The sequence below is a fragment of the Abrus precatorius genome, unplaced genomic scaffold (genome assembly GCF_003935025.1).
Source record: "Abrus precatorius isolate BTA unplaced genomic scaffold, Abrus_2018 Scaffold7, whole genome shotgun sequence".
Classification (NCBI taxonomy): domain Eukaryota; kingdom Viridiplantae; phylum Streptophyta; class Magnoliopsida; order Fabales; family Fabaceae; genus Abrus; species Abrus precatorius.
This window is the reverse complement of record NW_020874417.1, coordinates 21,751,505-21,774,268: the sequence shown is the minus strand read 5'-3', so window position 1 is coordinate 21,774,268 and position 22,764 is coordinate 21,751,505. Positions and strand designations below refer to the sequence as shown.

General features: G+C 35.5%; 2 protein-coding genes and 1 non-coding gene across 3 annotated transcripts; 1 reads left to right on the top strand and 2 right to left on the bottom strand.

The window, feature by feature from the left end:
* Positions 1 to 556: 556 nt before the first annotated feature.
* LOC113871614 (sugar transport protein 13-like) lies at positions 557 to 2,494 on the bottom strand. Its single transcript, XM_027508710.1, has 5 exons — positions 2,365 to 2,494; positions 1,879 to 2,204; positions 1,649 to 1,773; positions 1,272 to 1,563; positions 557 to 1,186 (listed from the first exon to the last, which is right to left on the bottom strand). The coding sequence occupies exons 1-5, from the start codon at positions 2,492 to 2,494 to the stop codon at positions 557 to 559; spliced, it is 1,503 nt and encodes a 500-aa protein (XP_027364511.1).
* A 7,019-nt stretch (positions 2,495 to 9,513) lies between these two features.
* On the bottom strand, positions 9,514 to 9,620 carry LOC113874001. The gene has a single exon (XR_003506063.1). It is a non-coding gene; the product is annotated as a small nucleolar RNA R71 (small nucleolar RNA).
* A 717-nt stretch (positions 9,621 to 10,337) lies between these two features.
* LOC113871613 lies at positions 10,338 to 12,231 on the top strand. Its single transcript, XM_027508709.1, has 4 exons — positions 10,338 to 10,663; positions 10,772 to 11,187; positions 11,889 to 12,131; positions 12,221 to 12,231. Exons 1-4 carry the CDS (start codon positions 10,338 to 10,340, stop codon positions 12,229 to 12,231), a joined length of 996 nt encoding a protein of 331 aa, XP_027364510.1.
* The last annotated feature ends 10,533 nt before the right edge of the window (positions 12,232 to 22,764 follow it).

Here is a 22,764-nt window from a genome sequence, read left to right as displayed (position 1 = left end):
ACAATCACTATATAATATTTATTTAAAAATCATATATTTAGTTTTGTGAAAGAAGCACATCTTTTACAGCATTGAGTATTTTGAAGACTTAAAATGAATTTACTTTGACAATTTGTTAATTTTAATGAAATCTCTGTCATTTAATTTAAAACCAAACTTTAAGTATAAATAACAGTAAATTAATCTTCAAAATGAAACGCACGTAGACACATAGTGATTTTAATAAATAATAGTTATGATATAATTTAAAATAAATAAACTTTAGAGAAATTAAGCCTCTTATTTTTAACATAAAAAAAATATGTTCATTCGAATCCATGTTAGCATGCGGTTGTAAAAGTAAGGATTTAAAAGCAAGTTAAAAAAATTGTAAGCCTAATTTAACATATATTTGTTATTGAAACATGAATCTAAAACAAAACTAAAAGTCTAAAATCAAATTGTTTATTTATATCAACTACTACTATGAGGAAACTCCTAGATTAATCTTATTGTGAGCATAGGTAAATTACTCTTTGGTATATTTACCGAAAAGAATGGCTGTGGAGGAACTCAATCATGCATCCATATATTTCTTCCACAACCAGTGCTCTCTCCACACTTTCTCACTCATCTCTTCAATGGGAACATTCCTTGTCTCTGGAATGAGAAAGACTGTGAATATGGTCATGACAACCACCCAGGCGGAGAAAAAGAGGAAAATGCCGTACTTGAGGGTGCACATCATGGACAAGCATGCCTGTGCAATAATGAAGGTGAAGAGCATGTTGACGAACACCGTCACACTCTGCCCCGCCGACCTAGTCTCTAGTGGGAATATCTCACTGGGAATTAGCCACCCAAGTGGGCCCCATGACCATGCAAAAGATGACACGAATGTGCAGACCAACACCACCACCAATATGGCAAACCCTTTGCTCAAGCTACTTGAGTGGTCTTGTACCTTCAGCCCCAACAATACTGCAATCAGCACCTGCGACACAAGCATTTGCGCACAAGCTTCCAACAGCAGCACCTTCCGACCAGCTTTGTCCACGAAGTAGATAGACACCAAGGTCGACAGCACATTCACTGCTCCTGTTATCACAGCTGAGTACAAGGAAGCGTCATTGTGAAATCCCAAGGTGTTGAACAGCACCGGAGCATAGAACATGATCGCGTTGATTCCAGTGAATTGTTGGAAAACCTATACCAAAATGCTAATTCAGAAATAATAGCGTTTTGGTTCTTAATTAGTGAATATGATCGAATAACAAGTATAAAGTTAGGACCTGCATGCAGATGGCAATGACCAATGGAGGACGGTTGTGGCGCTTGAGGATGTCCTTGAAGGGACTTTTGACCTCTTTAGCCACTTTACTGGCTTTGAGGATCTCCTGGAACTCTGGTTCAACATTTTCCACACCACGAATCTTCTTCAGCACAGCCTTTCCTTCTTCCTCGTAACCCCTCTCAATAAGACTGTTGGGAGTGTCATCCACAATGAGGGCCCCTATTGTTAGCATAATTGCGGGAACCCCTGCCACGGCCAATGATATCCTCCACCCATATCCGGCTTTAATCCTATGCCAATATTTACACATAATTAATCAAACTAAAATTTATGCTTTCAAATCCAAATCAATTTTCTATCACATTAAATTCTCACTTTGCAGTAAACCAGTTGACAATGTTTGCAATCAGAATTCCAATTGTGCAGTTAAGTTGGAACAAGATGTTGAGTGCTCCACGAATCCTTGTGGGTGCCATCTCAGAAAGAAACAACGGCACAGCCTGTTGTCAAAATTACAAAATTAATTAATCAAGAATCAGCAAAATTGACTATATTGTACGAAACAGATGAAAGAAAGTAGAATGAAAAATGAAATACTCAAGGACCTGATTAGCAAAACCAACACCGCAGCCAAGAAGGATCCTGCCTAAAATAAGCAGCCCAAGGCTATTTACCACAGCGTTCAACACAGTTCCGACAATGAAGAAAATCCCAGCAATCAACATAGTTTGCTTGCGCCCTAACTTCCTCGTCACCGGGGAAGCAAACATGGTGGCTACCAATGCTGCTAGGTAGAGAGAGGATGTGAACAATTGAAGGCTTTGATTGTCATATTTGCAGTAGTTACTCTCAGTCCCGTCGTGCTGTTGTGTCCTTCTGTATACTTCTGGGAAAAACCTTCTTAGAAAGCCAGGCATTGATGTCACACCACCTGCAATATATATTCACAATATTAATTCCTCGCATTAAATTAAATATGATTTAATTAACTTGAGATCGTGACAACGATTCTAAAACAACTACGCTATCCTTTGAATTATGAACCTGATTAATTAATAAATGCATAACCAATATCGTATGATTATATGTACCAGAAATTCCAATATCATAACCGAACATAAGACCACCGGTGGCGGCCATTATGCAAGATATTATGACAGATGCTGTGATCTTAGACTCAAAGTGAGTCCCAGATGTTGAGGCAAATGATCCTCCCGCCATGATAGTTAGCTAAATGTCAGTGCAATTGGAAATTTTGTTTTCTTATGTACCAATGTTGGTTGCTAGGTTCTTCTAGCTTCAACACTTTTACCTGTGTCGATCATGTGTTGTTTTGAGGGGTTTTAAAGGCGATACCAAGAGATCGACATTGATTTGTAAGTGCAAGTTTAACGGGAGTTTTACGTCCATTCCTTATTTTGCGACTCCTCAAAAAACATTAACCATGTGGAGTTCCCTGCTTATGGAAGCATCATTTGTGAAAGTTCAAAGAAGGCTCCCTCCGCTTTTCATTATCTTTTGAGCACAAGCTAGCGAACGTGTGGCTCTAAGTTAGACATCAAAACAAGTGTAATGTTAGTCTTTTTTTAGTCTTTAATAAAAACAAAGAGTGTGAATCTGTCATAAGTTATTATTATAAATAGTTACAAGGGTTTAGGCATGTAATTACACCATGTGACGTTGAGGAAGGTAGGAAAAGAATTGTGTATAGCTCTCTCGTGTACATGAATAAGTGGCCAAAATATACGCCATGCGTAAACATCTAGAACCATACCATTGCAATGGGTACAATGAATAAGTGGCATACTTTTTCTCGGCTAACTCTGTTCTTGAACCAAAGTTTTTATATATTTTCAGTATAAAGCTTTTTATATTGTTAATTAACGAGAATTCATTCTAAATATATTTTTATATTAATTATTATAAAAAAAAATAAAGATTCTTAGTGACATAATAATCTATATGATTAGCTGATAGTGTAAAAAAATTACCATGTCTGTGTATATAAATTAAAATTTTAATTAATACAAAAATTACAATGCATAAAAAATTAAAATTAAAAAATATATATTTGAAAGGAGGTAATTTAGATATAAAATTTTTATATCAAACTTAAATTGATATTGAAATTTATTAATTTCCCAATGTAATACCAAAAAATAAAATATTATTTAATTATACATATATTTAGAAACAATTTTAATTTTAGGTAAAAATAATTAAAAAAAATTAAAATCACGTTCGTTTCTTAAACATTGTTTCAACAAAAGTAAAAAATATTCTTAAAAAAAATATATTGACACACATGCAACCTGTTAAATCTGTTTGTTTAATACAGCAAATGAGCTTCATTAAGTATTTAATAAACTTAAGTTTAAAAAAAGTTTTGGTTATCTACAATTTTAGTTATAAGTTTGTATCAGTAAGTTTGTTAAAAGTCTTTATGTTTCTTATATTTTAAATTTAATGATAAAATTTTTTGAAGTATTTTTATAAGCTATACCAATTAGTTTATTAAAATAAAATAAAAATAACACAAGAGTTATAAATCATTTTTCATAATTTTCTATATTAATTTTAAACAGACCATTAATATATTTTCAGTAAAGTATTAATATTAGATAAGACTATACATTGATAATAATAAATAAGTAAACTAGTGATTAAATCTCATGTGTCATAAAAGTGAGATATTAAATTTTTACACATTACATATTAAAAATAATGATATATTAAATTACTCACTGTAAATAAGTTACATAAATCATTATACATGCATCATTTGTAATTTGCAGAAAAAAAATCCATAATAAACAAATAAATTTCTTGATAGAATAACAACAAAAACCAGCCTCATTAGAAAAAATCAAGAAAAATATTTATCTTTCTTAATTTTTTTCATATTTATAAATGATATTTTTACCGTTAATTTTAACAATTAAATATTATTTTTCATATATAAATAAACACTTTAATTTTTTTAAATTGGTTTTAAAATTTTCTCCATTTATTATAAACAACTTTTCTTATGGTGAAGTTAAATTACTATTGGAGAAGAAATCTTAACCTCTATTTTATATTAAATCCCATTCATTTATGAATTTCTTTGGTTAGGGATTTTTTGTTGCTTTAATTTCCTTTTGTTCCTTGTCTTGAATTGTACTTGCTAGATCTCCAAATTCTTAGATATTTTGCTTCCGTCAGTAAGCAGGCTTCTTCATTTTTTTTTTATAGGCTTCGACTAAAGTTCATATGTAAAGCTTTCATCTCTTGTTGCTTTGGCCTCTCGCCTATTGTCGATTTTTTCCCTTAACAAATTCAACTAATAATGTTTTTAATTATTTTTACTTAAAAGTTTATATACATCAATTAAAACTTTAAACATTAGTTAAAGAAGATTTCAAAACTTTTCATCTTGAAAACTCTAAGCTCAACTTCTTAAAGATAAAAATTGACAAAAGGCTTGAATATAATAATATAACAATAAAGATTCAAACTCAAGTAAAAAAAACCACTGGAGGATGAAAAGTACAAATTGACCATAGATCGACTAAAATGTAATTAAGGCAATATAAAATATATCCCTATCTCGAGGAAAGTAATCAGATTAATGTTGTGGAATTGATATAAGCTCACGAAACACCATTTCATAAATTCATATTAGTTATAAAAGTCGAAGGAAAACAAACTACTAATTAAGACAAGTTAAATACAGATAAAAAAAATTATTATTCATTGATTAGCATATTAGAAACTGCTATAAGGCTGCACAGATAAAAACCGATGCCGTTTAGATGCTGAATTGATAACAAGATAAGATGATATATCCGAGTTTCTCATGAACTCCTCCTAAGCCTTAAAAATTGATTTCCTGAAGTCGCTTAAGTCAATTATTTAAAATAGTTATTTATTAAAAAATTTAAAATCGATCTTAAATAAGTAAGTGGTGTATAAATAATGTTCTTGGTCCCTTATAAAAAGGATTCGTGACATCCACACCTCCAATGTATCACTGTAAACATTCATAGTTTTCAATCATTCCAAAACAATCATATTCACATTTATCACACCATTCGCACACAATCTCCAACATTCTCAATAAGATCATAGCATTCATTTTCACACATGGCATGTACACACACATTCAATCACATTATACTCACACACCCAATTTTTCATCACAACCCTATTGTCATTCAAGCATTTCATCACACACGTCACCCAATATCTATTATATCATACCCAATACAAAATTTCTATTAAAACACACATTCTCCTATGTCTTATCTCAATCACATTCCAACAAGTAACAATATAAACAAATTATAACATAAAGAGATAGGGTAGAGTCTCTCCTTACCTTAGAATAAAAACCAATTATGAAATCAATGGTAAAATTGCTCCTTCTACAAATTTTCATCCTAAATACATGGAAAACTCTATGAGAAATCAAAGAGAATAAAGAAAGAGTAAAAACGCAAACCCTAACTCATGAAACTTACCTCCAATTGTCTAAACTACGATTCCAACCTTCAATCTAGGGCACAAATAGCCTTGAAAGCAATTTAATTGGTAAAAATAGGTAAGATGAAGAGGAAATGGGAAATGTGTTTTTCCAAGCCCTAAACCCCTCAAATACCCTAGGAGTCGTAATATTCTCGATGTAGCGAGACCCATTCTCACTATAGCAAAAATATTAGACCAAACTGCACCTTATTTTCGGCTTAATCTCGCTACAGCGAGACCCTTTCACTACAACGAGGATAACCCAAAAAACTACCATCTCTTTGTTGCCTTCTCGCTCAACGCAACAGAGACACCCATATCTCCTACGACCTTCTCGCTACAATGAGAATGTCCCTACAGCACCACATCACCTTACACTATCATACATTTTCAATCCAACCACAAAAAAACATCCTCATTCTAAATCACAACATACATATATACTAAGTATATATAGTCACATACACTTACACATCCACATCATCAACATAAATCAAAATACACATCAAAATCGCAACATACACATATGTATAATTATCATAAAAGGATTACAAAACTCAGGGTGTTACAAATAGACTACTCATTAGGACTTATCATATTTTGTATTTTGTAAATGATGTAGATAAGTTCTAATGTATTTTGTAATTATATTTTGTAAACATTAAACTCTTGTGATTTAATGAGAGTAATGTATATTAATTAATGTTGTTTCAACTTTCCACTTAAATTTGATTATCTCCCATGGCTTTATTATTTAAATTTTTATAAGCATGAGTAAATTAAACAAAAATTTTATATTTCTACATGTTGTATTTAGCTTGCAAATGAATTTAATTTAATTTTCCCTTCTTAATTATAAAATTATTTTTTTATTATATTAAATAAATAAGGATATTACAATTACATGTCAAGTAACCATTCTCATTTGACTCTCTGTTTTTTCACTCTCTTCCACAACTAAATCACCTTGAGAACTCCAAACCCCTATTGAATCCGAGCTTAGATATCTTTTCCATGTCATTTCAAGAAGAACTGGATCTTTCGGGCAATATTTATCACCAAACTTTTCGCGAATCATCTATTTGAGATAAGAAGGGTTCCATCCCACCGTTAAAATGTTGAATACACTTTTTGTTCATATGTGTATGATTAGGTGCTTCTTTATTTTAAAAATATATGTTTGCATGAGATTTTTGGTTAATTCTTAAATCAATGGACTTGATTATGTATGTTTTATTGTTCTTGAATGATTAAAATATAATTGATTACAAATGCACGATTTAGGCTGATGATGAATCCATATTTTTACTAGTATTTTACTATAGTTTTAATCCATTTCATAAGGAAAATGTGTTGGAAAAAGAAGAAAAAATCATAAAAATAGAATGATTGGATAATTTCTTTAAATACATAGTTAGTTGAGCATTTATGAATTTTCTGTGTAAAAATTAATAATTGAAGTGTGTCTTTGTAGAAAATGTTGAGTAAATACCATGAGGTTGATAGATCAATGGAGAAATAGCAGAAAAGTAGCAAGTCTGGACTCAAAAACATGGCTCATGGAGTTTAAGCTGGGTGTGGTTACTCTTGCCAGTGAAAGTGAGTGATTCATAGCTTAAATGAGAAGTTGAGTGTGGGCGTGATCACTTTTATCATTGAAAGTGAACGTTCCAGAGAAGTTCAATCTCAGCTTAGTTGTGCGTTGTCACTCTTGCCAACAAAAATGAACATTCCAGAGAAGCTTCAGACTCAGCAGGTCGGGCGTAACCACTTTTATCAACAAAAGTAAGCGTTCTAGAAAAGGCAAAATTTCAGTATACTCTACGTGGTCACTCTTGCTAGCGAAAGTGAGCGTTTCAGAGAAGGCGAAGTTTCAGAGTATTCTGCGTAACCACTTTTATCATTGAAAGTGGATGTTCCAGAGAGTCCTCAACTTGGCACATTGTGCGTGACCACTTTTACTCATAAAAGTGATTACGCACAACGTCGCGACCTTCTGCGTGGCCACTCTTATCAGCAAGAGTGATAACGTCAAGAATCGGGATTTCTATAAATACATGTTTTGAGCTCAGATCTCGGGGTCTTGATTTCATTTTCCATTTTTTCTATTAGATTCTCGTTAGGAGAGAGTGAGAGAGAGGAATCAGGTCGAACCTCGAAGCTTCAAGAAGAGGGATTGGATTGAAACTCGATGCTACGGCTTTTCTGAGTTTTTCTTCTTCTTCTCCTTCTTTCTCTTTCTCTGCCACAATGTCTGTGTAATTTCTTGTAGTTAAGAGTTTATGGAACTCGAATTGATGAATTGATTTGATTCTTGCTTCTGAAATTCGAGTATTTGGATTAATTGAGTTGTTAATTCTGCACTTTACATAATCTTTGAATGGAAATTCATTTGATTAACCTTAGAGGAACATTTGCCAATAGGAATTGGACTTGATTCTCTGATCTGAATTAACAACTAGAATTAGGGGTTTCTTAGGGATAAGTACACTTAATTCTGCAATCCTAATGTTCTAATTCTTAATGCAACATGAAATTAAACTTCACCTAAGGGATTAGGGTGGTTGAGTTGCTTGTTAGGGTCAATGAGTTAAGGGATTAACCTTTTGCTATTAATATGCGAAACTGATTGTCAATTAACCAAGTTCACAAATCTTAAACACTGTTTTTCTGCAAGTTCTTTACTTTTAATTGCTCTGGTTTGCTGCTATTACATGTTACAACTCTCCTTCCAAATTCGTATGGCTCAAATGGTTATAATTCTGTGAAGTGGTACTTGAAACCTAAATTCCCTGTGGAGACGATATTTGGATCTTAAATTTACTCATTACTTGCTACAATCCTAGTGCACTTGCTAGTGTTAGATTGTGAACAACAAGTTTTTGGCGCCGTTGCCGGGAAATTTTGTATTTCAATATCATTAGTAATAGAAAAATTTCTAAATTGAGTTCTTGATTTTTGAATTTTTCTCTTCAATTTCGTATTGCATAGAAGTACTCTGTTTTGCCTGTACTTAGATAAGTATAGAAAATTAGTAGGTAATTTCTGCATGATTTTGCACTTCTGCATAATTCTGCAGTTGCAAATTTTGATATGATTTTGTTGTTATTTTTCTACATCAGCTTTGTTAGTGTATATCTTACTATTGAATTTTAGTTTAAGTTTGTTAACTTTTTGGTTGTATATGCGAGGGAAAAACAAAAATAAAGCCACTTTGGTATTTGATCCAAACATTGACCAAACTCTAAGAAGGTTGAGAAGTGAAGCAAGAATTAAACAGATTCAAAGAGAGGAAAACAAAAGTTCTACATCAACACCTCAACCCAGTCAAATTCCAAGACAAATAAAGATAGGAGAACAACCAAGACTGAGAACATTAGGGGATTATGCAGTTCCTAATCTCTAAGGATTCAACTCTTCTACTCTGAGACCTACAATTCAGGCCAACCACTTTGAGATAAAATCCTGCACTTCTAAATCTGGTACTACAAGACCAATTTGCTGGACACTATTCAGATGATCCAAATCTGCACATCTCTAATTTCTTACAACTTTATGACACAATCAGAATCAATGGGGTAAGTGAGGATGCAATTAGACTTAGATTATTCCCATTCTCATTAAAGGATAAAGCCAAGTGCTGGCTTCAAGCCCAGCCACAAGGGAGTATATCAACCTGGGCTGACCTGGTGAACAAGTTCCTAATCAAATACTTTCCTCCTTCAAAAGCTGCAAAAATCAAAGGAGAGATTACATCTTTTGTTCAGCAAGAAGGAGAGCCATTGTATGAGGCATGGGAAAGATACAAAGAGTTATTAAGGAAATGTCCTCATCACTGCATACCTGAGTGGATGCAACTTGAAATATTCTATAATGGAATGACTGCTGTAACTAAAACCATGATAGATGCAGCAGCTGGTGGTTCATTGAGTTCAAAAACTTTAGAAGAATCCCAGCAAAACTTTAGAAGAATCCCAGCAAGGAGAGGAGGATATAATGTAAAATCCATAGAAGCCATGTTTGCTCAAAATCAACTTCAGAATCAACAATTTTCTGAACAGCTTACTGCTTTGACTCAACAAATAAGTAACATGCAGACTGGTGCGGTCCAAAATTCACAATTGAGTTGTGATTTCTGTGGTGGCAACCATGTGAATGGAGCTTGTGATCCCACAATCATAGAACAACCTGATCAAGTTAATTATATGGGACACTATCAAAGGCCACAGCAACCATATCCACCTGGTTTCCAACTTAATAACAATAGAGGACAACAGTTTTCCAAGTGGAATCCACAGAATTATAATGCAAGAGGAAATACAACTACTGCACCTTTCCAAAGTGCAGCTCCTCAAGTCTAGCAACAATATTTTCAAGGAAGTTCTTCTGCACAATTTCAAAAAAACCAAGGGTATTCAAATTCAAGACCCTTGAGTGAGAAAGTGAATGGAATTGAAGAAACATTACTGCAGTTCATGAAGGTGACAAAAATGAATTTTAAAAATCAAGAAGCTAGAAACACAAATTGGGCAGTTGGCTGAGCAACTGGCCAATAGAGATGAAGGAAGGTTTCCTAATGAACCCAAAGGAACAATGCCAAGCAATAACCACTCAAAGTGGAGCAGTGGTTTCCAGCCCAAGAAAGAAAAATGAAGTCACCAATTCGAAGGATGAAAGTGAACTGAAGCAAGAAGATTTCGAAAGTGAAAAATATACTATGTTAAAGAGAGGAGATGATGAGGAAAACTGCAATAACAAGCAAGAAAGGAGGGGCAAGAAGCAGAAATTTGAGCAGGCCTGCAAGCCTATTAATGAAGAGCAGTACAAGAGTTTACCCTTTGCAAAAAGAGTACAAGATCCTAGACAAAAAAAGCAGTTTGAAAGGTTCATTGATGTGTTCAAGAAACTCCAAATTAATATACCATTTGCAGAGACATTAGAACAAATGCCCTCTTATGCAAAGTTTATGAAAGAACTCTTGTCTAAAAAGAGGAAGCTGGATATGGAAAAATTGGTACCACTAACTGAAGAGTGCATTGCCATATTGCAGAAAAAACTACCTCAAAAGTTGAAAGATCCAGGGTCATTCAGCATACCCTGCTCCATTGGAAATTGTACAGTTGGAAAAGCTTTGTGTGACTTGGGAGCCAGCATAAATTTGATGCCTTTAGCCATTATGAAGAAGCTGGGAATTGAGGAGGTGAAGCCAACTAGGATTACATTACAATTGGCTGACAGATCATATACATATCCTTATGCAGTAGTTGAAGATCTTTTAGTCAAAGTGGACAAATTTATATTCCCTGCAGACTTTGTTATACTAGATATAGAGGTAGATGTTGATATCCCTCTCATTCTAGGAAGGCCATTTCTAGCAATAGGGAGAGCTTTGATAGATGTGCAAAAAGGTGAATTGATGCTGAGAGTCAAGAGGAGAAAGTCATTTTTAATGTATTCGAGGCCATAAAACACCCAAGTGATGATATGAGTTGCATGAAGATTGAGGCAATAGATGTTGTGATACCACTTTCTTTGGAAAAAATGATGAAAGTGCAGTCTTGAAAAACACATAAGCTGCAGCGAAATGCAATATTCATGAAGAGCAAGATGAGAAAGTGAAAGACTGCATTCTGCAGTTAGATTCCCTTCCCTGTATGAACAATGAAATAAATCAACTCAAGGAAGAATTACCTCAAGCAGAAGAAAAGAAGGAAGAGCCCAAAGTGGAGCTAAAGCAACTACCCTCTCATTTGAGATATGTATTTCTTGAAAAACTCTTGAGAGTGTTAAGAAAGCACAAATCTACACTAGGATGGTATATTTCAGATTTGAAAGCTATAGATCCATCTTTCTGCACAGAATTTTATTTGAGGAGAATTGCAAACCTGTTGTCCAACCTCAAAGAAGACTCAACCCAACTATGAAAGAGATAGTGAGGCAAGAAGTGATTAAACTACTTGATGAAGGAGTTATTTACCCAATTTCAGATAGTTCATAGGTAAGTCCGGTTCATATGGTGCCTAAGAAAGGAGGTATAACTGTTGTTCCAAATGAAAAAAAAATGAATTAATACCTACTAGGACAGTAACCAGATGGTGAATGTGTATAGATTATAGGAAGTTGAATGATGCATCAAGGAAAGATCATTTTCCTCTTCCATTTACTGACCAAATGCTGGAGAGATTGGCTAGATTGGACTACTATTGTTTCCTAGATGGATATTCTGGTTACAACCATATTGCAGTTGATCCAAGAGACCAAGAAAAGACAGCATTCACTTATCCTTTTGGAGTTTTTGCATATAGGAGGATGTCATTTGGGTTGTGCAATGCTCTGGCCACTTTTCAAAGGTGTATGCTGTCCATTTTTTCTGATATGATTGAAAGAATTATAGAAGTTTTTATGGATGACTTTTCTGTATTTGGTAATTCTTTTGATCAGTGTCTAGCTAATCTATCTCTTGTTTTGCAGCGTTGCCAAGACTCAAACCTTGTGCTAAATTAGGAAAAATGTCATTTTATGGTACAAGAAAGGATAGTCTTAGGCCATAAGATTTCAGCAAGTGATATGAACCCCATTTGCACAAGGGTTGACTTAGGATCTTTAGGGTTAGAACCTTGTACAAAAATTTGAAAATTTAGTGATGAATTTCTGGGCAAATTAGGTGTTGGTCCATGGTGTTAAAAATGAGTGAAAAAGGAAGCAAAAACGCTGGTTTGGTGGTGGCTGGACAGAATTTTAGAAATGACGGTATCTCGAGTTATAGAACTCCAATTGAGGTGATTCCAAAACGAGGTGAAAGTTCTCGTTCTGAAATGCAATTTAGGCTCAAGAATCACTCAATTTGGCTGAGTAGAACGAGAGTTATGATAACGAAATAATTCTGGGCAGATTTGAGTTTTTTTGGAACTTTGGTGAAGAATTGAATGGGGGAAGGAAAGAATCACTCTTTCCAAGGAAGGCAACACACAAAGGGATGTGAAAGCCCTTTGATACAGCCAAGAAGTTCTTGAATCACTCAAGAACTTAGGAGAATCACTCTCACTAAGATAAAAGAGATAAACTCTAATATTTCTGAATCAAACTTAACTTGTCTTATTGATAAGAATGGTTCAGCTTATATAGAAGCTTTACCATCAGAATTACAAAGGTTCCGTAACGGAAAATGAAACTACTTGATGGCTGATTGTAACTGAAATTGTGGCAACCAAAAAGTCACCCAACAGCCACTAGCTATGCGCCTCTTGGTCTTCCAAAGGCTGATGCCTAAGTTGCCAATTGGGCCCTTATTACAACTTGAAATAAAACCAAACCAAAGCCCATTAGTTGATTAACCACAAAACATAATTTGGTCAGCCAACTTTACAAAGGATTGGGCCATTATTTAAAACAAACTAAAAACTTAAAAACTGAAGCAAAGTGGCGCCTTAGTTCTCCTCCATTTGGGCCATGATGCAATTCACAACCTTGGTCTTTTCTCCTTGAAACTTGGGCTTGTATTCAATTAATATGGACAACACTTGTTGAAGAGCTTCTTTTGCTCTCCTTGCTCTAGCCCTTGTCATAGGTCCTCCAAGTCCTTCAAGAGGATCCTTGCCCTTGCTCATGGTCATGTCCTCATCATTCTCTCCCTCTTGAGAAGGATTTGTCCTCAAATCGGCTTCTCCATCTACATCAAAAAGAGATAAGTCAGACACATTGAAGGTGGAACTAACATTATACTCACCCGGCAGCTCAATTTTGTAAGCATTGTCATTGATTCTTTCAAGCACTTGGAATGGACCATCTCCCCTTGGTTGAAGCTTTGACTTCCTTTGTTCCGGAAACCTTTCCTTTCTCATGTGCACCCAAACCCAATCTCCGGGTTCGAAGATAACCTTCTTTCTCCCTTTGTTGGCTTGTTTAGCATAGCTTTCATTTCTCCTCTCAATTTGATTTTTGACTCTCTCATGAAGCTTCTTCACATAGTCCGCCTTTGCTTGACCTTCTTTATGCTTAAAAACTGAAACATTAGGCATAGGCAAAAGATCAAGAGGAGTTAGTGGGTTAAAACCATAAACAACCTCAAAAGGAGAACAATTAGTAGTGCTATGAACAGCCCTATTGTAAGCAAACTCAACATGGGGTAAACAAACTTCCCAAGTTTTTAAGTTCTTTCTTAAAACTGTCCTAAGCAATGTTCCCAACGTCCTATTAACAACTTCCGTTTGCCCATCGGTTTGTGGGTGACAAGTGGTTAAAAATAACAATTTAGTGCCCAACTTGCCCCACAAGGTCCTCCAAAAATGGCTTAGGAACTTAGAGTCCCTATCACTGACAATGCTCCTTGGCAAACCATGGAGTCTCACAATCTCCTTGAAAAACAAATCAGCCACATGAGAAGCATCATTCACCTTTTTACATGGAATAAAATGAGCCATTTTAGAAAACCTATCAACAACCACAAAAATTGAATCTTTGCCACTACTTGTGTTTGGCAGCTCCAAAACAAAATCCATGGATAAATCAATCCAAGGATACTCCGGAATTGGCAATGGAGTATACAATCCATGAGGCTTTACCTTTGACTTTGCCTTTTTACAAACAATGCAATGTTCACAAAATTTCTGCACATCCTTTTTTAAATGAGGCCAATAAAAATGTTCTTGTAATGTTTTTAGAGTCTTTTGGACCCCAAAATGCCCCATTAAACCTCCTTCATGTGCTTCACTAACAAGCAAGTTTCTTGTAGAACATTTAGGCACACACAATTTGTTTTCTTTGAAAAGAAAGCCTTCATGTCTAAAGAAACCATTTTCTGAAAATTTTTCGCAATTTTTAAAAATTTCACCAAAAGTTTCATCACTTTCATACATGTTTTTCAAACATTCAAGACCAATCAATTTTGTTTCAAGCATAGAAAGCAAAGCATGACGCCGAGAAAGAGCATCAGCTACAATGTTACCTTTTCCTCTTTTATGTTTGATAACATAAGGGAATTGCTCTAGAAATTCCACCCACTTGGCATGCCTTTTGTTAAGCTTGCCTTGTCCCTTGATATATTTGAGGGACTCATGGTCACTATGAATAACAAATTCCTTGGGATAAAGGTAGTGTTGCCATGTTTTCAAAGCTCTCACTAAGGCATACAACTCTTTATCATAAGTTGAATAGTTAAGGGTAGGACCACTTAGCTTTTCACTAAAATAAGCAATTGGATGGCCTTCTTGCAATAACACAGCCCCAATCCCAACATTTGAAGCATCACACTCAATTTCAAAAGATTTTTGAAAGTTTGGCAAAGCAAGTATAGGGGCATTAGTTAGCTTTTGCTTAAGAGCTTTGAAAGCTTCTTCTTGTTTCTCTCCCCATTTGAAACCAACATTTTTCTTAAGCACTTCATTTAGAGGTGCTGCCAATGTGCTAAAATCCTTCACAAATCTCCTATAGAAACTTGCTAAACCATGGAAACTTCTCACTTCGGTCACGGACTTAGGTGTAGGCCATTCTTCAATAGCCCTAACCTTTTCCTCATCCACTTGTACTCCTTTTGAACTTACAACAAAACCAAGAAACACAACATGGTTAGTAAAAAGATGCATTTTTCAAGATTGGCATACAATTGTTCTTCTCTAAGCACACACAAGACAGATTTTAAATGATCAACATGCAATTCAAGTGAAGTGCTATAGATAAGAATATCATCAAAGTACACCACAACAAATTTTCCTATGAATTTTCTCAAAACATGGTTCATTAATCTCATGAAAATGCTAGGAGCATTAGTTAAGCCAAAAGGCATAACCAACCATTCATACAAACCATATTTTGTTTTGAAAGCAGTTTTCCATTCATCCCCTTCTCTAACCCTAATTTGATTGTATCCACTTTTTAAATCAATTTTAGAGAAGTAACATGCACCATGCAATTCATCAAGCAAATCATCAAGCCTAGGTATAGGATGCCTATATTTAATGGTGATGTTATTAAGGGCTCTACAATCAGAACACATGCGCCATGTCCCATCCTTTTTAGGAACCAAAATTACCGGGACAGCACAAGGACTCATGCTATCTCTTACCCATCCCTTACCAATGAGTTCATCCACTTGTCTTTGGATCTCCTTGGTCTCTTGAGGGTTGCTTCTATAGGCTGGCCTATTAGGCAAAGAAGCTCCTGGAATGAGATCAATTTGATGCTCAATACCTCTTAATGGTGGCAACCCACTTGGTACACTTGTTGGAAACACATCTCCAAATTCCTGCAAAAGAGACTTCACTCTAGAAGGCAAATCAAGGTTATCAAAAGTGTTAGTGGTCAAAACATAGTTTTTGCAAATTAACAAAAATAGGGGCTGTTTAGATAGAAACAACCTCTTGACCTCACTTTTTGTAGCTAAAAAGCTCTCCTTCACCTCAAGTGTTTCACTCTTCTTTTTCCTCTCATGTGTTTCTCTCTTTTTGTCCTCACTTTTTGAGCTCTCAAGTGTTTGGCTTTCTTTTTCTTTGTTTTCTTGGACAATATTTTCTCTCATTTTTCTTTGATCCTCACACACCTCTTGCGGACTTAAAGGTTTGAGCACTATCTTCTTGTCTTGGTGCATGAATGAGATTTTGTTGGTGAAACCATCATGATTGGCTCTTTTATCAAATTGCCATGGTCTCCCCAAGAGTAAGTGGCTGGCCTCCATAGGAACAACATCACAAAGCACCTTATCATTGTATCTTCCAATGGAAATATCCAACTCTACTTGCTTCCTTACTTGCACCTCTCCATCCTCACTAAGCCATTGAAGCCTATATGGCCTAGGATGTGGCTTTGTAACTAAATTCAATTTAGACACAAGTCTTGCACTCGCCACATTGGTGCAACTCCCTCCATCAATGATCACCATGCAAAGTTTACCATTGATCAAACATCTAGTATGGAAGATGTTTTCTCTTTGGCTCTCCTCCAAAGGCTTCAATTGGCTACCAAGTAACCGCCTTATCATCAACAAGTCTCCCTCTGGTGTTTTCTCCACCTCCTCCTTTACGTCCTCATTCTCCTCTCCCTCTTCAATTTCGGACTCACTTATATACTCTCCATCTCTAAGAATCATGGTTTTTTTGTTAGGGCACTCATATGCATAGTGTCCTAAGCCTTGGCACTTAAAGCACTTCACATCCCGACTCCTTTTAGAGGGTTGCTCTTGAGTTTTTAGAGGAGTTTTTGTTGGTGTAGGCGCTGCACTAGAAGTGGCAGCCCCTTTTCCCTTATCCTTCCAACCAAAATTAGTGGAGCTCCTTTTGGCCACACCTTTCCTTTTCAATTGTTGCTCCACTTGGATTGTTTTGTGAAGCAAGTCCTCCATTTCAACAAATTCCTGCAGTTCAACAATATCACGAATATCATTATTCAAACCACTAAGAAATCTAGCCATAGTTACCTCCTCATCCTCTTCTATCTTGGCCTGAATCATGAGCACCTCCATTTCCTTGTAGTACTCCTCAACGCCTTTGCTACCTTGGGACAATTTTTGAAGTTTGAATTTTAAGTCCCTAGAATAGCTTGCCGGCACATATCTCTTCCTCATGATTCTTTTCATTTCAACCCATGTATCCACCAATGGCTCCTCATTCCTAGCTCTCTCTTTTTGCAATTTGTTCCACCACACAAGAGCATAATCGGAAAACTCCATAGCTGCAAGCTTTACCTTTTGGGCCTCTTCATAGGTATTACAAGTGAAAATATGCTCTATTTTGATCTCCCACTCCAAATAAGCTTCCGGGTCACTTCTTCCTTTGAATGGAGGAATAGAAATTTTGACTCCATCAATTCGGTTTTGTCTAGGAGCACCGTCATTACCTCTTCTCCTCTTTTCTTCTTCATCATAACCTCTATTCTCCAATTGGTCCAATCTTTCATGGAGCTCGTCATTTTGTTGCCTCATCAATCTCTCCAAATGTTGTGTCAAGGCTTGCATTTGGAAAGAAGAAAGTCCTCCTCCTTGATTAGGATTTCCTTCAGCCATCACAAACAAACAAATTCAAACGTAACAAGCAAATAGAAAGTAGAATTTGAAACCTCACCACACTCAAGTGTATCACACAATTATGGCTTTTTCTCTAATGAAAACACTCTTGCCTTTTACCACTCAAATTCTCCTTGGGTTCTTAGGCAATTCAAGATATTATGGCCACAACAAAGAACAATCCACCAATATGTGCAAGGTAAGGCTAGGTAGACAAAGAAAAGGCTAACAAATCACAAAAACAAAGGGGTAAAGGGAAATTGGTAAACAAGAGAATTAGCAACAATCCTTTAAGAACACCAATATATTACCTTATAACAAATTGTTGAAAAGCATGAATCATTCAGCCCAAAATTTTCTTCTGTTTTTTTTTTTTTTGGTTTTTTTATACGATTTTTTTTTTTTTTGAATTTTCACAAGGGCCTAACTTTTGCAATGATTCAGTACAATCACAAATAATATGAACAATAAGGTAATCAATTGGCAAAAAGAGAATGAAGGAAGGATGTTACCAATTTGATGTTCAAACCCTTAAACCGGAGCTCTGATAACCAAATGATATGAACCCCATTTGCACAAGGGTTGACTTAGGATCTTTAGGGTTAGAACCTTGTAGAAAAATTTGAAAATTTAGTGATGAATTTCTGGGCAAATTAGGTGTTGGTCCATGGTGTTAAAAATGAGTGAAAAAGGAAGCAAAAACGCTGGTTTGGTGGTGGCTGGACAGAATTTTAGAAATGACGGTATCTCGAGTTATAGAACTCCAATTGAGGTGATTCCAAAACGAGGTGAAAGTTCTCGTTCTGAAATGCAATTTAGGCTCAAGAATCACTCAATTTGGCTGAGTAGAACGAGAGTTATGATAACGAAATAATTCTGGGCAGATTTGAGTTTTTTTGGAACTTTGGTGAAGAATTGAATGGGGGAAGGAAAGAATCACTCTTTCCAAGGAAGGCAACACACAAAGGGATGTGAAAGCCCTTTGATACAGCCAAGAAGTTCTTGAATCACTCAAGAACTTAGGAGAATCACTCTCACTAAGATAAAAGAGATAAACTCTAATATTTCTGAATCAAACTTAACTTGTCTTATTGATAAGAATGGTTCAGCTTATATAGAAGCTTTACCATCAGAATTACAAAGGTTCCGTAACGGAAAATGAAACTACTTGATGGCTGATTGTAACTGAAATTGTGGCAACCAAAAAGTCACCCAACAGCCACTAGCTATGCGCCTCTTGGTCTTCCAAAGGCTGATGCCTAAGTTGCCAATTGGGCCCTTATTACAACTTGAAATAAAACCAAACCAAAGCCCATTAGTTGATTAACCACAAAACATAATTTGGTCAGCCAACTTTACAAAGGATTGGGCCATTATTTAAAACAAACTAAAAACTTAAAAACTGAAGCAAAGTGGCGCCTTAGTTCTCCTCCATTTGGGCCATGATGCAATTCACAACCTTGGTCTTTTCTCCTTGAAACTTGGGCTTGTATTCAATTAATATGGACAACACTTGTTGAAGAGCTTCTTTTGCTCTCCTTGCTCTAGCCCTTGTCATAGGTCCTCCAAGTCCTTCAAGAGGATCCTTGCCCTTGCTCATGGTCATGTCCTCATCAGCAAGGGGAATGGAAGTGGATCCTGCAAAAGTTGAAGTAATTGAGAAGCTGCCTCCACCTGTAAATGTTAGAGGAGTAAGAAGCTTTTTGGGACATGTTGGATTCTATCGCAGGTTCATTAAAGACTTCTCTAAAATTGCAAAGCCATTGAGTGAGTTGCTGAGTAAGGATACAGAATTTGTTTTTGATGATAAGTGCTTAGTAGCTTTTAACACTTTGAAAGAGAAATTAATTTCTGCACCTGTACTTGTTAAACTAGATTGGGAATATCCTTTTGAACTGATGTGTGATACTAGTGATGTAGCTATAGGAGCAGTTTTAGGCCAAAGAAAAGACAAGAAACTGCATGTTATTTAGTATGCTAGTAGAGTTCTTAACCCTGCATAAATCAATTATATTACTACTGAAAAAGAACTCTTAGTAATAGTTTTTGCATTTGATAAGTTTCAGTCTTACTTAATAGGATCAAAGGTTATAGTTTACACTGACCATGCTACTCTTAAGTACCTTTTGTCAAAACAGGATGCAAAGCCCAGGTTATTAAGATGGATCCTTCTTCTTCAAGAATTCGAGTTAGAAATCAAAGATAAGAAAGGGAAAGAGAATGGTGTTGCTGACCACTTGTCAAGATTACCACTTGAAGCCATACTATTTGAAGTGGAACAAATAAAAGAAGAATTTCCAGATAAAAGTCATGAATCCATATTTTTACTGATATTTTAGCATAATTCTAACACAATTGATAAGAAAAATATATGAAGAAAGTAGAAAAACTCAGGAAAAAAAAAAGAAGGAATTGAAGTTTGTTTACATATGTAGTTATTTTAGCAATTGTAGAAATTTTGCTTAGAAATTAAGTTTTTAATCTTGTTTTTGAAGGAATAAATTGAGCAAGGATCATGGAAATGGAGGCTTGAAGACAAGGAAGAAGAAAGAAGCAAGTCTGGACTCCAAAAACACAAGACCAAGAAAGTGCAGACTGGGCGTGATCACTATTGTCAGTAAAAATGATCACTCCAGAGTTCAAAGAAGAAGAAAGCTTGGGCGTTATTACTTCTGCTAGGAAAAGTGAGAGATCCTGTGAAGTCTCAGACTCAACATGCTGGGCGTTATCACTTTTATCAGTAAAAGTGAGCGTTCTAGAGAGGCAAATATCAGGAAAAGCTCTGCGTGATCACTATTATCAGCGAAAGTGAACGTTCCAGAGAACCTTCATTTTGGCGAGTTGCGCGTAATCACTTTTTTTCATAAAAGTGATCACACGCAACCACTTGACCTCTGCGTTGTCACTTTTATCAGCAAGAGTGATAGTTCCAAAGAGCGGCCAATATCAGGAAGTTGCGCTTGGCCACTTTTTCTCATAAAAGTGTTAACGCGCAACAATAAACCTTCTGCGTAACTACTATTTTTTGTAAAAGTGATGACGCGAAAATCTGAGAAATTATATAAATACCAGAAACGTTCCAGAATTAGGGGATTTTTGTTCATTTTCAGTTTTGTTAGTTAGGTTCTCGTTAGAGGAAGTGAGAGAGAGGAGTGGAGATTCGAATCTTGGAGCTTCATGAAGAGGAATTGGAGTGGAGCAAGCTTCCATGGCGATTCTGAGTTTCTTCTTCTCTTCTTCTCTTTCTTTTTCTTTCTCTGCTTTCATGGCTGTGTAATTCGTTCATAGTTAGGGATTTTAGACCTGAAACGAACATGTTGAATTGATTTAGATCTGAATTTCAAGCTTTGGAATAGATTGAGTGATTGATTATGCACTTTACCTGGAAATTGAATGGAAATTTGACTAACCACATTTAGAGGAACTCTTGTCAATGGAAATTGAATTTGTTCTTCAGATCTGAACCAATCACCGAGATTATAGTTTTCTTAGGGATAAGAGGCTTTAATCTTGCAATCTTCTGGTTTCTTACACTTAAAGCAATATGAAATTGAATCAGATCTAAGGAATTAGAATGGTTTAATTAAATGTTAGGTTCATTGAGTTAAGGAATTAACCTCTGAACAATATAAGGTTCATTGAGTTAAGGAATTAACCTCTGAACAATATAGCGTGAAACTGATTGTCATTCTTTCCAATTGCTTGTTAATTTAGAGCTTTATTGATTAAACATTGGAGTTCTAGTGAAGCAATTCCCTAACTATGGTTTCTCCCTCTGTTATTGTTCTATTTCTGCAAGTTGCTTTTACTTTCAATTGTTCTGGTTTGCTGTTCTTACATGTTACTACTCTCCTTTCAATTTCGGAAAGCTTAAATGGTTATAATTTTATGAAATGGTACTTGAAACCTAAATTCCCTGTGGAGACGATATTTGGATCTTAATTTTACTCATTACTTGCTGCAATCTTGGTGCACTTGCTAGTGTTAGATTGCGAACAACAGAAAGCCTATTCAAGATTAAATCACAGCCCTGGTTTGCTGATATAGCCAACTTCAAAGCTACACATCATGTTACAAATTGGATGAATTGGCAGCAGAGAAAGAAGTTCTTCCATGACAGCAAGTATTATGTCTGGGAAGATCCATTGCTGTTCAAAATTAGAATAGATGGACTGCTGAGAAGGTGTATACCAGAGGAAGAGCAGCAAGATGTTTTGTGGCATTGTCACAGTTTAGAATATGGAGAACATCATGGAAGTTCAAGAACAACAGCAAAAGTTCTGCAATCTGGTCTTTTCTGGCTAACTTTGTTCAAAGATGCTAAGAACTATGTGAAAAGGTGTGATAGATGCCAAAGAATGGGGAATATATCTAGGAAACATGAGGTGCCATTGCAAAATATACTTGAAGTAGAATTGTTTGACATGTGGGGAATAGACTTCATAGGTCCTTTCTCTAGTTCATTTTTAAATGAGTACATGCTAGTAGCAGTGGACTATGTGTCCAAATATGTGGAAGCAATTCCTACCAGAACCAATGATGCTAAGATTGTTATTGCATTCATCAAAAAGAACATTTTCTCAAGATTTGGAGTGCCCAGAATTCTGATAAGTGATGAAGGAAGCCATTCCTGCAACAAGTATCTAGAATCAGTCCTAGAGAAGTATGGAGTAAAGCATAGAATAGCTACACCCTATCACCTTCAAACAAGTGGTCAAGTAGAGGTTTCCAACAGAGAAATAAAACAGATTTTGGAGTAAGTGGTTAGTAGTTCAAGGAAGAACTGGTCCAAGAAAGTGGATGATACTTTGTGGGCATACAAGACAGCCTTCAAGACACCAATTGGCATATCTCCTTATCAGTTAGTGTAACTAGAACATAAAGCCTGCCATTTACCAGTGGAACTAGAACATAAAGCCTTTTGGGCTATAAAATGGTTGAATTTTGATCAAGTTAGTGCAGGAAACAAAAGACTGTTACAGCTGCATGAATT

Coding starts and splice junctions, on each gene's coding strand:
- LOC113871614 (XM_027508710.1), bottom strand. CDS start 2,494: ATGGCGGGAGGATCATTTGCCTCAACATCTGGGACTCACTTTGAGTCT. Junction 2,205..2,364: donor TTATGATATTGGAATTTCTG/GTACATATAATC, acceptor TATATATTGCAG/GTGGTGTGACATCAATGCCT. Junction 1,774..1,878: donor GTGTTGGTTTTGCTAATCAG/GTCCTTGAGTAT, acceptor TTTTGACAACAG/GCTGTGCCGTTGTTTCTTTC.
- LOC113871613 (XM_027508709.1), top strand. CDS start 10,338: ATGAAGGAAGGTTTCCTAATGAACCCAAAGGAACAATGCCAAGCAATA. Junction 10,664..10,771: donor CAAAAAAAGCAGTTTGAAAG/GTTCATTGATGT, acceptor GTCTAAAAAGAG/GAAGCTGGATATGGAAAAAT. Junction 11,188..11,888: donor TTTGATAGATGTGCAAAAAG/GTGAATTGATGC, acceptor GAATGTGTATAG/ATTATAGGAAGTTGAATGAT.